The sequence below is a fragment of the Scomber japonicus genome, chromosome 13, assembly GCF_027409825.1.
Source record: "Scomber japonicus isolate fScoJap1 chromosome 13, fScoJap1.pri, whole genome shotgun sequence".
NCBI classification, from domain to species: domain Eukaryota; kingdom Metazoa; phylum Chordata; class Actinopteri; order Scombriformes; family Scombridae; genus Scomber; species Scomber japonicus.
This window is the reverse complement of record NC_070590.1, coordinates 1716503-1729354: the sequence shown is the minus strand read 5'-3', so window position 1 is coordinate 1729354 and position 12852 is coordinate 1716503. Positions and strand designations below refer to the sequence as shown.

The window sequence follows — 12852 nt, the reverse complement described above, 5'->3', positions numbered from 1 at the left end:
AATAAAAAAACACTTGTGATTGTCATGCAGGTTTCTGAGGCCAGTCTCAGCTACCCATGAATGAAATGCGATGATTGCAGGAACATCAGGACGAGGTGTTTTTTTTATACTTTGTACCAAATGTTCTCAATATTAACCATTAAATACTTGCAAATCACTCAAAGGAATTCCAGGAAATTAGTATAAAATTAGGGGACCAGTAAAATAAAGCATTACCTCCAAATTATATTAACTGTACTGACTACAATACTAACTGTACATTCACATAATAATCCCAACTACTTGAATGATTGATATGTTAACTGAATATAAAACAACAAATGGAAGAAGTGGCAAAAGACAATAGTATAGAGATGACATCACCCATTTCTAATTTCAGGACTAAGTTGATGTAATGGTGTCCTGTGAAGTGAGTGTGAGGAAACAGTATATATACTACATGTTGCATGAAAAGACAGCTCCACACCAGCTCTTCCCTGGTGGAGACGAACATGGCCTCTAACCTCCTGACTTCACTGCTCAACACTGATGGATAACTTGAGCTTCTACACTCAACAGGTGTTTGTGCTGATGGGTCATTTTTAACTGCTTTGTCATGATAAACTTTGCTTTTGTCTTTTATACAGCAAGCCAAAGAAGCCTTTTTTCTTCACATATTCTGTAATGTTGTCTTTGCTGCAGCCCAAGACCAATATCACTGCTGGTCTGCAATATCTAACATCACAGGATGTAATGACGTTTGGCATGTTATCCATGGGATCAAGCTGCTCTTTTCTCTATATTAACAGTGTTTTGCTGTTCACCCTGAGGAGTAAACAGGTGTTTTGTGAGACATCTCGTTACATCCTGCTGTACAACTTGCTCTTTGCAGACACTGCTCACATGGCAATATCAGTTCTGCTTTACTTACTGGCATCTTTACGGATAAACCTGACATATTTAGCATGTGGTGTCCTTGTCTTACTCTCAAATTTCACAGACACAATCTCCCCTCTCACCTTGGCTGTGATGTCACTTGAGAGATATGTGGCTGTATGTTATCCACTGAGGCATGCTACTGTCTTCAACATGAGAAGCACAGGCATAGCCATTGCAGTGGTGTGGGCTGTCAGTTTTATCCACATCCTCATTCGAGGTCTCATGTTGTTATATTTGTTCACAGAACTCTCCCTAATGCAGATGGGTGGCTTTTGCTCTAAAGATTCAATTTTTTTTGCACCAATGTTTAATGATTTTGAAGAAGTGTTTGCCATTACTCTGTTTCTGTCAGTAGGTATGGTAATCATCGGCTCCTACATTGGTGTAGCACTCGTAGCCAGGTCTGTCTCAACAGACAGAGCATCAGCTAGAAAGGCTCTTCAGACTCTCCTGCTTCACATGATTCAGCTAATCCTAATTCTCACCTCCACCTTCATCTCTACCATCTTCATAACCCTTGCTAGAATAGTGGGGAGATTGGCCCTTATGCGTATTTACAATGTATGCTTTGTGTGCTTGAATATCCTTCCAAGGTGTCTGAGTGCTCTCATCTATGGTCTCAGGGATCAAACTATCAGAGCGGCCCTCATGCGGAATCTGTGCTGTCAGTGCAGATGTTCAGTTATATTCAGGAAGAGCCAGTAAGAACATTTAACAAACCCTAATTTCTGTAAACGAAGCTATACTGTGTGATAAACTTGATGTCTTGTCACTGCATATTAAGTCAGTTTAATCATTTCAGTTCAGTTCTTTATATATTTTATACTTTTCACAACAAATTGCATTTATTTGTATTTACATGGTATATGTTAACAACCTTCTTGTTCCCAAAACATTTTGTCGTTACCATCATCAGAGGCACAAATCATTTATCTTACAATGGAACAAAGAGCAGGAATTAATCTTTGCACTACCAATATAAAAAGTAGGAACACAGTAGGAACTGAATTTATTGATAAACTCATGTGAAAGATTAAAATAGCTTTTCCTTATGAAGCAGCCGTGGCTCAGAAGTACAGTGGGTTGTCTACTAATTACCCATGTTGCTCCTGAATGCTGTGCCATCAATATGTGTGAGTGAATGATTAGAAACTCCTTTTGATGAGCAGGTTGGCACCTTGCATGGCAGCCTCTGCCATCACTGTATGAATGTATTAATGTGTGAATGTTGTCATGTAGTATAAAGAGCTTTGAGTGGTTGGAAGTCTAGAAAAGTGCAATATAAATGCAGTCCATTTACCATTTTACCTTTCTATTAAAACTTTTTGGTATTATGTTTGTAATGAACACATTAAAGTTCTCATATATCATTGACCTTTCAACCCTTCAAATGTGTCATATGTTATTTTATTAGTACTAGCAAATAGAAATGTGTCTCATGTTTGTGCCCTGATATTGACATTTCACAGGTTGTGTAATATATAGTAAAACTTTAAAGGCAGACTATTCAGAATTTAATGGCAGGCTGGGGAGTAACATAACACATGCAATGGAGTTATGTAATCAGCATATGAAAAAAGATAATTCCATAGTCACAGATAAAAAAGGGGTAATCAGATTACAGATACATTTAATAAAAATAAGGATCATTAGGAAGATGCATACATTTTAAAATAAAGAACAACATACTACCATGAATGAATGGGTGAATGAGACTTGTAGTGTAAAAGCATTTTTAGAGGTTAGCAGACTAGAAAGGTGCTATATATTGTGCAGTCCATTTACCATTTAAACGAGGCTCGATCCTTGCTGCAACTGGACATTGTTCTTGTCCACCATTTAGAATTTTTAAACAATAGAACCATAAAAAACTTTGCTGCTGCAACCACCCAAACCATCTATGACAAACCTATAAAGAGCTTAGGCCAAGTATTTGACAGCACCCTAAGGAATGTAGCTTCCATACAGTCAACCTGCACTGAGTTGGATGGCTGGCTGAAGTCAGTGGACCGGTGTGGCCTGCTAGCAAAGTATAGATCATGACTGTACCAGCATGGCATTCTTTCAAGAACCTTGTTACCACTCCTCATTTATGAAGTGCTGATCTCAACAGTTGAGACCACAGAGAGGAAAGCTGGCTGACATCTGAGACGATGGCTGGGACTTCCAAAGAGCCAGAGCAGCATTGGACTTCACGGACAGTGCAACAAATTACAACTGCTGCTCAAGTCCTTGGAAGAGGAGTCAAAAGTGATGAGAGCCAGAGAGGTCATGCATTGCAGAGACTCTAGTCATCCAAACATGACCAAAACCAGGATTTAAGTGGAACCGAGTAGAATGTGGAGGGCTTGTAGGAGTGGTAACAAGAGGCAGGGCTGGATTGAGATCCTTTTCGACTCCCCACACTGACACCACCGAAGGGAAGGAAAGGCGTTGCTTAGTCCAGAAAGAGGTGACAACAACAGCTGAGGTGGGGAGATTGTGCAGGACAGTGGGAATGAGGCAACATTGGGCGTGGACACGATGGGAGAACACGATAGAGAGGATGGTGACCTGGGTCGAGCTGTGGGAAGCTGAACCACAGCAGACCAAGGTTCTTATCCAGGTGGTGTATGATATGCTCCCCAGCCTGTAAAATCTACATTTGTGGGGCAAAGTGGAGCCACCAGCATGTCACTGTGCTCCAAGCATGAGACACTGGAGCACAATCTCAGCAACTGCTCAAAGGCACTGGGGGAGGGACAATACAGATGGAGGCCTAGCCATCACCATCATCAGAGCTGGGGGACAGCCAAGACCCATTGCAAAACCATCTGCAGCCATTCTGACCTCTGAGAGGGACTGGCAGCTGATGGTGGACTGTGACTGGCAACTGAATTTTCCAAACCATATTATGACCACCACCTTGAGACCAGACATTCTCCCATCCAAGTCCACCAAACAAGTAGCTCTGTTAGAGCTGACAGTACTTTCAGAAGACTGCTTAGAAGAGGCCTTTGAAAGGAAATTCATGAAATACGAGGTACTAGTCAGTGGGTGTCAACAAACCTGATAGAGGGCAAGGTCTCTACCAGTAGAAGTCGGATGCCAGGGTTTTGCTGCCCGATTCCTGTCTAGACGCATCTGTTTCCTGGGCATCGAAGGAGCAAGGAAGGGAAGAGCCATCCACAATATACAACCAAAGTGGCAGAGAAAGCCTCAAGATGGCTGTGGCTCAAAAGAGGAGAACCATGGGGAGAAAAGAAGCTTGCTGGCAATCTAGATACAAGCTGGGGTCTGATCAGCCTCAGGTGGGTTGCCTGGAGGAGGCTGTATGATGTTGAAAGAAGAGAAACATCCGATGTAGCAGCCCTTGGTCTAATGAAAAACAAGGCAGAGTCTGTGACGGGTTCAACTTCTTTATTTCATTCAGCACCGTGAAACTAAACAAAGCAGAAATACAAGCCATACAAATATGAAACAGTACACTACATGATAAATAAAAGCAATACAAAACACATCGCATTGAATACAGTTAAATAAAAAAAACAACAACAATACAAAAACCACGTCCCTAGAACTAGCTTCTGCAGCCAAGGGTCGGACCGCCAAGGTCCCCGCCTTCGGCTGCTGCCCAGCTCACAGGGCACCCGACCCCTTTGGACCCTGCTACAGGTGACTGAGACGCCTTATCAGCAACATGACACAAATAAATAAAAAATGACCTGTGATTGTCATGCAGGTTTCTGAGGCCAGTCTCAGCTACCCATGAATGAAATGCGATGATTGCAGGAACATCAGGACGAGGTGTTTTTTTTATACTTTGTACCAAATGTCCTCAATATTAACCATTAAATACTTGCAAATCACTCAAAGGAATTCCAGGAAATTAGTATAAAATTAGGGGACCAGTAAAATAAAGCATTACCTCCAAATTATATTAACTGTACTGACTACAATACTAACTGTACATTCACATAATAATCCCAACTACTTGAATGATTGATATGTTAACTGTATATAAAACAACAAATGGAAGAAGTGGCAAAAGACAATAGTATAGAGATGACATCACCCATTTCTAATTTCAGGACTAAGTTGATGTAATGGTGTCCTGTGAAGTGGGTGTGAGGAAACAATATATATACTACATGTTGCATGAAAAGACAGCTCCACACCAGCTCTTCCCTAGTGGAGACGAACATGGCCTCTAACTTCCTGACTTCACTGCTCAACACTGATGGACAACTTGAGCTTCTACACTCAACAGGTGTTTGTGCTGATGGGTAATTTTTAACTGCTTTGTCATGATAAACTTTGCTTTTGTCTTTTATACAGCAAGCCAAAGAAGCCTTTTTTCTTCACATATTCTGTAATGTTGTCTTTGCTGCAGCCCAAGACCAATATCACTGCTGGACTGCAATATCTAACGCCACAGGATGTAATGATGTTTGGCATCTTATCAATGGGATCAAGCTGCTCTTTTCTCTATATTAACAGTGTTTTGCTGTTCACCCTGAGGAGTAAGCAGGTGTTTTGTGAGACATCTCGTTACATCCTGCTGTACAACTTGCTCTTTGCAGACACTGCTCACATGGCAACATCAGTTCTGCTTTACTTACTGGCATCTTTACGGATAAAACTGACATATTTAGCATGTGGTGTCCTTGTCTTACTCTCAAATTTCACAGAGACAATCTCCCCTCTCACCTTGGCTGTGATGTCACTTGAGAGATATGTGGCTGTATGTTATCCACTGAGGCATGCTACTGTCTTCAACATGAGAAGCACAGGCATAGCCATTGCAGTTGTGTGGTCTTTCAGTTTGATCAACATTGTCATTCGTGGTTTCATGTTGTTATATTTGTTCACAGACTTCTCCCTAATTCAGTTGCGTGACTTTTGCTCTAAAGATTCATATTTTACTGCACCTATGTTTAATGATTTTGAAGAAGTGTATGCCAACACTCTCTTTCTGTCAGTAGGTGTGGTAATCATCGGCTCCTACATTGGTGTAGCACTCGTAGCCAGGTCTGTCTCAACAGACAAAGCATCAGCTAGAAAGGCTCTTCAGACTCTCCTGCTTCACATGATTCAGCTAATCCTGATTCTCACCTCCACCTTCATCTCTACCATCTTCATAACCCTTGCTAAAATAGTGGGGAGATTGGCCCTTATGCGTATTTACAATGCATGCTTTGTGTGCTTGAATATCCTTCCAAGGTGTCTGAGTGCTCTCATTTATGGTCTCAGGGATCAAACTATCAGAGCAGCCCTCATGCGGAATCTGTGCTGTCAGTGCAGATGTTCAGTTATATTCAGGAAGAGCCAGTAAGAACATTTAACAAACCCTAATTTCTGTAAGCGAAGCTATACTGTATGATAAACTTGATGTCTTGTCACTGCATATTAAGTCAGCTTTATCATATCAGTTCAGTTCATTATATGCTTTATACTTTTCACAACAAATTGCATTTATTTGTATTTACATGGTATATGTTAACAACCTTCTTGTTCCCAAAACATTTTGTCGTTACCATCATCAGAGGCACAAATCATTTATCTTACAATGGAACAAAGAGCAGGAATTAATCTTTGCACTACCAATATAAAAAGTAGGAACACAGTAGGAACTGAACTTATTGATAAACTCATGTGTAAGATTAAAATAGCTTTTCTTTATGAAGCAGCCGTGGCTCAGAAGTACAGTGGGTTGTCTACTAATTACCCATGTTGCTCCTGAATGCTGTGCCATCAATATGTGTGAGTGAATGATTAGAAACTCCTTTTGATGAGCAGGTTGGCACCTTGCATGGCAGCCTCTGTCATCACTGTATGAATGTATTAATGTGTGAATGTTGTCATGTAGTATAAAGAGCTTTGAGTGGTTGGAAGTCTAGAAAAGTGCAATATAAATGCAGTCCATTTACCATTTTACCTTTCTATTAAAACTTTGTGGTATTATGTTTGTAATGAACACATTAAAGTTCTCATATATCATTGACCTTTCAACCCTTCAAATGTGTCATATGTTATTTTATTAGTACTAGCAAATAGAAATGTATCTCATGTTTGTGCCCTGATATTGACATTTCACAGGTTGTGTAATATATAGTAAAACTTTAAAGGCAGACTACAGATACATGTAATAATAATTAACACCACCTATCTGGAAAGCAAACATTGATTTGATACTGCAGCTGATTGGACTGATCCGACACATCAAAACATCAGTGAGTGGAGACAGATTACACAATAAATTCAAGTGTATCATTACCAAGTTTTATATTTTATTTTTTTCTGATTCACATCTGATAATTGTTGGTCTGATCAACAAAAGAACCTTAAAAACTTTATTTCTTAGAAACGCTTTTCTGAGGAATGTCAGGATGCCTGGAGCACATCGGCATGGTGACCCAGCTCATCAGAGAGGCCAGAAAGAACAAGGGCAATTTCCCAGTGTTATGGCTTGGCCTGGAAAATGCATATGGGACAATATCACTCAAGCTGGTGCACCTCACATTGACAAAACATCATGCCCCCAGCAGAGACAGAGACCTCATTGCTGCCTATTACAGCAACTTCAGGATGAGAGCCTCTTATAAAGCAGTGACATCAGACTGGCACAAGATCAAGATTGGGATCATCAAAGGATGTACTATCTCCATGGTACTGTTTTCCCTGACTGTTAATATGCATGCAAAATCTGCTAAATCAGAGCCTAGAGGGCCCAAAATAAAATCAGCTCAATGCCAGCCACCAATTAGGGCATTTATGGATGACAACACAGTTACCACAGAGTCCTGTCAGGGGATTCTGCATTGACTTGAAAAGCTGATGGAGTGGGCCCAGATGCGTTTCAAGCCAACAAGTCGAGATCAGTGGTGCTAAGAAGAGGAAATATGGATGAGTTTTGGTTTAGTGCTGAAGGTGCAACCACCCAACCATTAATAAGAAGCCTTAAAGAGCTTATGCAAAGTATTTGACAGCCCCCTAAGGGATGTAGCCTCCATACAATCAACCTGCGCTGAGTTGGATGGCTGGCTGAAGTTAGTGGACCGGTCTGGCCTGCTAGGGAAGTATAAATCATGGCTGTACCAGCATGGTATTCTTTCTAGAACCTTGTTACCACGCGTTTATGAAGTGTTGATCTCGACATTTGAGACCATAGAGAGGAAGGTTGGCAGACATCTGAGATGATGGCTGGGACTTCGAAAGAGCCAGAGCAGCATTGTACTTGATGGACAGTGCAACAAACTACAACTGCCACTTGGAAGAGGAGTCCAATGTGACAAGAGCCAGAGAGTCTATGCATTAAATGGTAAATGGACTGTACTTATATAGTGCTTTTCTAGTCTTTTTGACCACTCAAAGGGCTTTCACATGACATGTCACATTCACCCCATTTAAACACATTCATACACTGATGGCAGGGGCTACCATACAGGATGCCAACCTGTTCATCAGGAAGGACTCTCACCATTCACACACTGTTGGTGCAGCCATCAGGAGCAATTTGGGGTTAAGTATCTTTCCCAAGGACACGTGGACTGGAATCCAACAGCCAACCTTCTGATTGATGGACGACCATCCTGAGCCACAGCCACCAAATTACAGAGACTGAAAGAGGGGAGGGCAGAAGAGGCTGTTCAGCAAGAAGATCAAGGTTCTTATCCAGGCGGTGTATTATGTGCTCCCCAGCCTGTCAAATCTATACCTGTGGGGCAAAATGGAGTCACCAGCATGTCACTGTGCTTCAAGCACGAGACACTTGAGTACAATCTGAGCGGTGGCTCAAAGGCACTGGGGAAGGGAATGATACAGATGGAAGAATGTCCAGGCTGGCTATCACTGAAGCTGGCAGCACAGGAATCGAGTTGGTCAATCGTTCCCACCAATCCAAGTGAGCTATCATCTTCATCAGAGCTGGGGAGCAGCAAAGGCCTGCTGCAACACTATCTACCTATGACCATCACCTTGAGACCAAACAATATTCTACTGTCTGAGTCCGCCAAACAATAGGTTCTCTTAGAGCTGACAGTACCTTGGAAACTGCTTTGTAGGACCCTTTGAATTCAAGATCGCCGAAAATGAGGGACTGATCAGTGGATGTCAACAGTGATAACAATGAGTGCCAGTGATAACTGAGTCTTTATTAGTGTCAGAAAAGTGTACAAATGTACAGACACAAACTCCATCAGAAGTATCTACAGCTGTTAGAAGTGATTGACTGATCTGGTTGTAACCTGGTTGCTACATTTTTATAGAGGCCTGCTGTCACATCCTGTGCACTGTTATTGGCTGGGGACTAGACACCCACTGTCCAAAGGTTGATGAAGTATTCTGGGCAAAGCAAAAAAACAAAAATAGAAAATGGGAAAGTTTTAAGGAGACCATAGTAGGGAGATGACATCACTCATTTCTAATAACATGGCCAAGTTGATGTAATGGTGTCCTGTGAAGTGGGTGTGAGGAAACAGTATATATACTACATGTTGCATGAAGACAGCTCCACACCACCTCTTCCCTGGTGGAGACAAACATGGGCTCCAACCTCCTGACTTCACTGCTCAACACTGATGGATAACTTGAGCTTCTACACTCAACAGGTGTTTGTGCTGATGGGTCATTTTTAACTGCTTTGTCATGATAAACTTTGTTTTGTCTTTTATACAGCAAGCCAAAGAAGCCTTTTTTCTTCACATATTCTGTAATGTTGTCTTTGCTGCAGCCCAAGACCAATATCACTGCTGGTCTGCAATATCAAACATCACAGGAGGTAATGATGTTTGGCATGTTATCCATGGGATCAAGCTGCTCTTTTCTCTATATTAACAGTGTTTTGCTGTTCACCCTGAGGAGTAAGCAGGTGTTTTGTGAGACATCTCGTTACATCCTGCTGTACAACTTGCTCTTTGCAGACACCGCTCACATGGCAACATCAGTTCTGCTTTACTTACTGGCTGCCTTACGGATAAAATTGACATATTCTGTATGCAGTGCTCTCATCTCACTCTCAAATTTCACAGAGACAATCTCCCCTCTCATGCTGGCTGTGATGTCACTTGAGAGATATGTGGCTGTATGTTATCCACTGAGGCATGCTACTGTCTTCAACATGAGAAGCACAGGCATAGCCATTGCAGTGGTGTGGGCTTTCAGTTTTATCCACATCCTCATTCGTGGTTTCATGTTGTTATATTTGTTCACAGAACTCTCTCTGATACAGATGGGTGACTTTTGCTCTAAAGAAGCCATTTTTTTTGCACCTATGTTTAATGATTTTGAAGAAGTGTATGCCATTACTCTCTTCTTGTCAATAGGTGTGGTAATCATCGGCTCCTACATTGGTGTAGCACTCGTAGCCAGGTCTGTCTCAAAAGACAAAACCTCAGCCAGAAAGGCTCTTCAGACTCTCCTGCTTCACATGATTCAACTAATCCTGATTCTCACCTCCACCTTTACCTCTACCATCATCAGAGCCATTATTAGAACAATGGGGAGATTGGCCCTTACACGTATTTACAATGCATGCTTTGTATGCTTGAATATCCTTCCAAGGTGTCTGAGTGCTCTTATTTATGGTCTCAGGGATCAAACTATCAGAGCAGCCTTCATGCAGAATCTGTGCTGTCAGTGCAGATGTTCAGGAACCAGTGAGCACATTTGAACAAAACCTAATATCTGTAAGTGAAGCCACTTCTTGTATTGTCACTGCATATTGAGTCAGCTTTATCAGATGAATTCAGTTTATATATTTTATACTTTTTCTTTGAGTGATGGTAAGACTAGACAAATGCAATATAAATGTAGTCCATTTATCATTTTACCTTTCTTTCAATACTTTGTAATATTATGTTTGTAAAATACATTAAAGTACATATAATTGACATTTAAATCACCATAATGTGTCACTGGTTAATTTAGAAGTACTCATGGAACAGATATCTTGTGTTTGTGCCTTGTTATTGACAGGTTTACAGGTTGTGCAGTGAAGCCAGGGGAATATTATTTTGTCAGTGGGGTTGGTGGTGGTAGGGGACACAGTGTGTTGACAGCCCTCACTGCTTGGGGTAAGAAACTGTTCCGTTTTCCTGAGCCGTTTTCCTGATGGCACAAAGGAAAACAAACTACAGGGATGGGTGATGAGGATCCTTTATTATGGCTGTCGTCCTACGGATGAAGCAGTCCTTGTAAATGTCCAGCAGTGTAGGAAGAGGGGTACCAGTGATCTTCCTGGCTGTCTTCACAATTCTGTGAAGCTGATGGTTCTCATGCCCTTTACAATTGCTGAATCAGAAGATGAGACTGTAGGAGAGGATGCTTTCAATTGTGCCCTTATAGAAGGTGGTCAGATATGCAGTGGGGAGACCAGCCTTCCTGAGTCAACACAGAGGGTGAAGACGCACAGTAGTGTGAGTAGAGGATGATACTACAGCAGGTGCATGTTCACACGTCACACTCAGTAAATTTATGTTGGGAGAGCAGGGACAGTCGTTACTCACTGAGGCAGTCCCAAAGACTCACTCTATCTTTGACAGAAACTATTTCAGTTAAAAATCAGCATTGTGAGGACATTTCTGTGTTGTTAGTACATCACAACTTGGCCTGTCCTCACAACTTCATAGGGCTGTTGGAAGTTTCAGACATGGTTTAAAGTTCAAGGTTAGAATTTAGTTCAGGTCCAGTTTAGGGTAATGGTTAGGTTTAGTTTTTAGCATTTAGTTGTGATGGTTAAAGTTAGGGAAAGGGGCAAGGGAATTATTATGTCAATAAGTGTCCTCACCAGGGTATAAAGACAACGTATGTGTGTGTGTGTGTGTGTGTGTGTGTGTGTGTGTGTGTGTGTGTGTGTGTGTGTGTGTGTGTTTAGAGCTCAGCACCAGCCACAGTCAGACAAACACACAGTTTGAATCTCAAGTCTCTTGTGTTACTACCTCGCCTCGAATTGATGTCATTCTGGTCCACCATTTTGAAGTCCATCTCTAAGTTCATATGTCTGCTGCAAGGAGCATCTCTGAGGAGCCATGAGCAAGGATACACGACAGCAGCCTTCACAGAAGTATTTTACTGGTTGACACAACACAAAGCAGTTATTGATTGGATGCTGCAGCTGATCAGACTGATCTGACACATTACAACATCACTGAGTGGAGACAGCTTAAAGAATTAACTCTAGTGTACCATTCCCAAGCTTTGTATTTTAATGTTTTTTAATTCACCATGTAGTTGATTCACCATCTGTTCATTGTGGATCTGATCAATAAAACAACCATAAAAAAAACTTTCTTCACTTGTTGGAAAGGTTTTTCTCTTTATGGTCTGTTATTTAGGGACTGAAACCCCCTCCCAACTCTGAGGGAACAGTCCTCCTTTTTCTGGTAGACCACCATGGCCTCAGATTGGGAGGTGTTGACTCTCATCCTGACAGCTTCACAATCGGATGCAAAACATCAAGAGTCAAAATTCAAGAATAAAGAACTTTATTTGCCATTTGTGCTTGCACACATAGGAACTCTTGTGCGGTCATTTGTTCAAATTGTCCAGTCACAGTGCCTGTTGGAGGTCCTGATGTGTTGAAGTCAGCAGAACCACATCATCCGGTGGTGGACCCACAGGCCAGTAACTCTGCATTGTTTCTTGGGTTGTGCCCAACCACTGTGCCCCATAGGTCAAGGCCCAGCCATCAGACACTCATCAGTGAGCTCCCCTCCCAGGCCTGGCTCTAGGAGAGTGCCCTGGTCTCCCTCTTCTGGGTGAGGTTTTCATGTCCCTTAAGTGTTGCTTCAATGAATCATTCTTAGTCTGGATTCTCACCAGGTACCAATTTGCGTTGGGAGACTCTACCGAGGGCTATTGCTCTGACAATACTGTTATCTATTTAACTTTTAATATGAATCATAATAAATTCAGGGAGAGTCTGTCTGTCAGCAAGACACACATTTATATTTTACA

At 41.7% G+C, this 12852-nt stretch overlaps 3 protein-coding genes across 3 annotated transcripts; all 3 read left to right on the top strand.

Annotated features, from left to right (window-relative positions):
• Positions 1-771: 771 nt before the first annotated feature.
• On the top strand, positions 772-1623 carry LOC128371739 (odorant receptor 131-2-like). The gene has a single exon (XM_053332118.1). It carries the CDS (start codon positions 883-885, stop codon positions 1621-1623), a length of 741 nt encoding a protein of 246 aa, XP_053188093.1. The 5' UTR covers positions 772-882.
• Positions 1624-3607: 1984 nt separating this feature from the next.
• Positions 3608-6232, top strand: LOC128371738 (odorant receptor 131-2-like). Its single transcript, XM_053332117.1, has 2 exons — positions 3608-3940; positions 5291-6232. Exons 1-2 carry the CDS (start codon positions 3608-3610, stop codon positions 6230-6232), a joined length of 1275 nt encoding a protein of 424 aa, XP_053188092.1.
• A 3450-nt stretch (positions 6233-9682) lies between these two features.
• LOC128371736 (odorant receptor 131-2-like) lies at positions 9683-12626 on the top strand. The gene is made up of 3 exons (XM_053332116.1): positions 9683-10533; positions 11419-11465; positions 12445-12626. The coding sequence occupies exons 1-3, from the start codon at positions 9683-9685 to the stop codon at positions 12624-12626; spliced, it is 1080 nt and encodes a 359-aa protein (XP_053188091.1).
• The last annotated feature ends 226 nt before the right edge of the window (positions 12627-12852 follow it).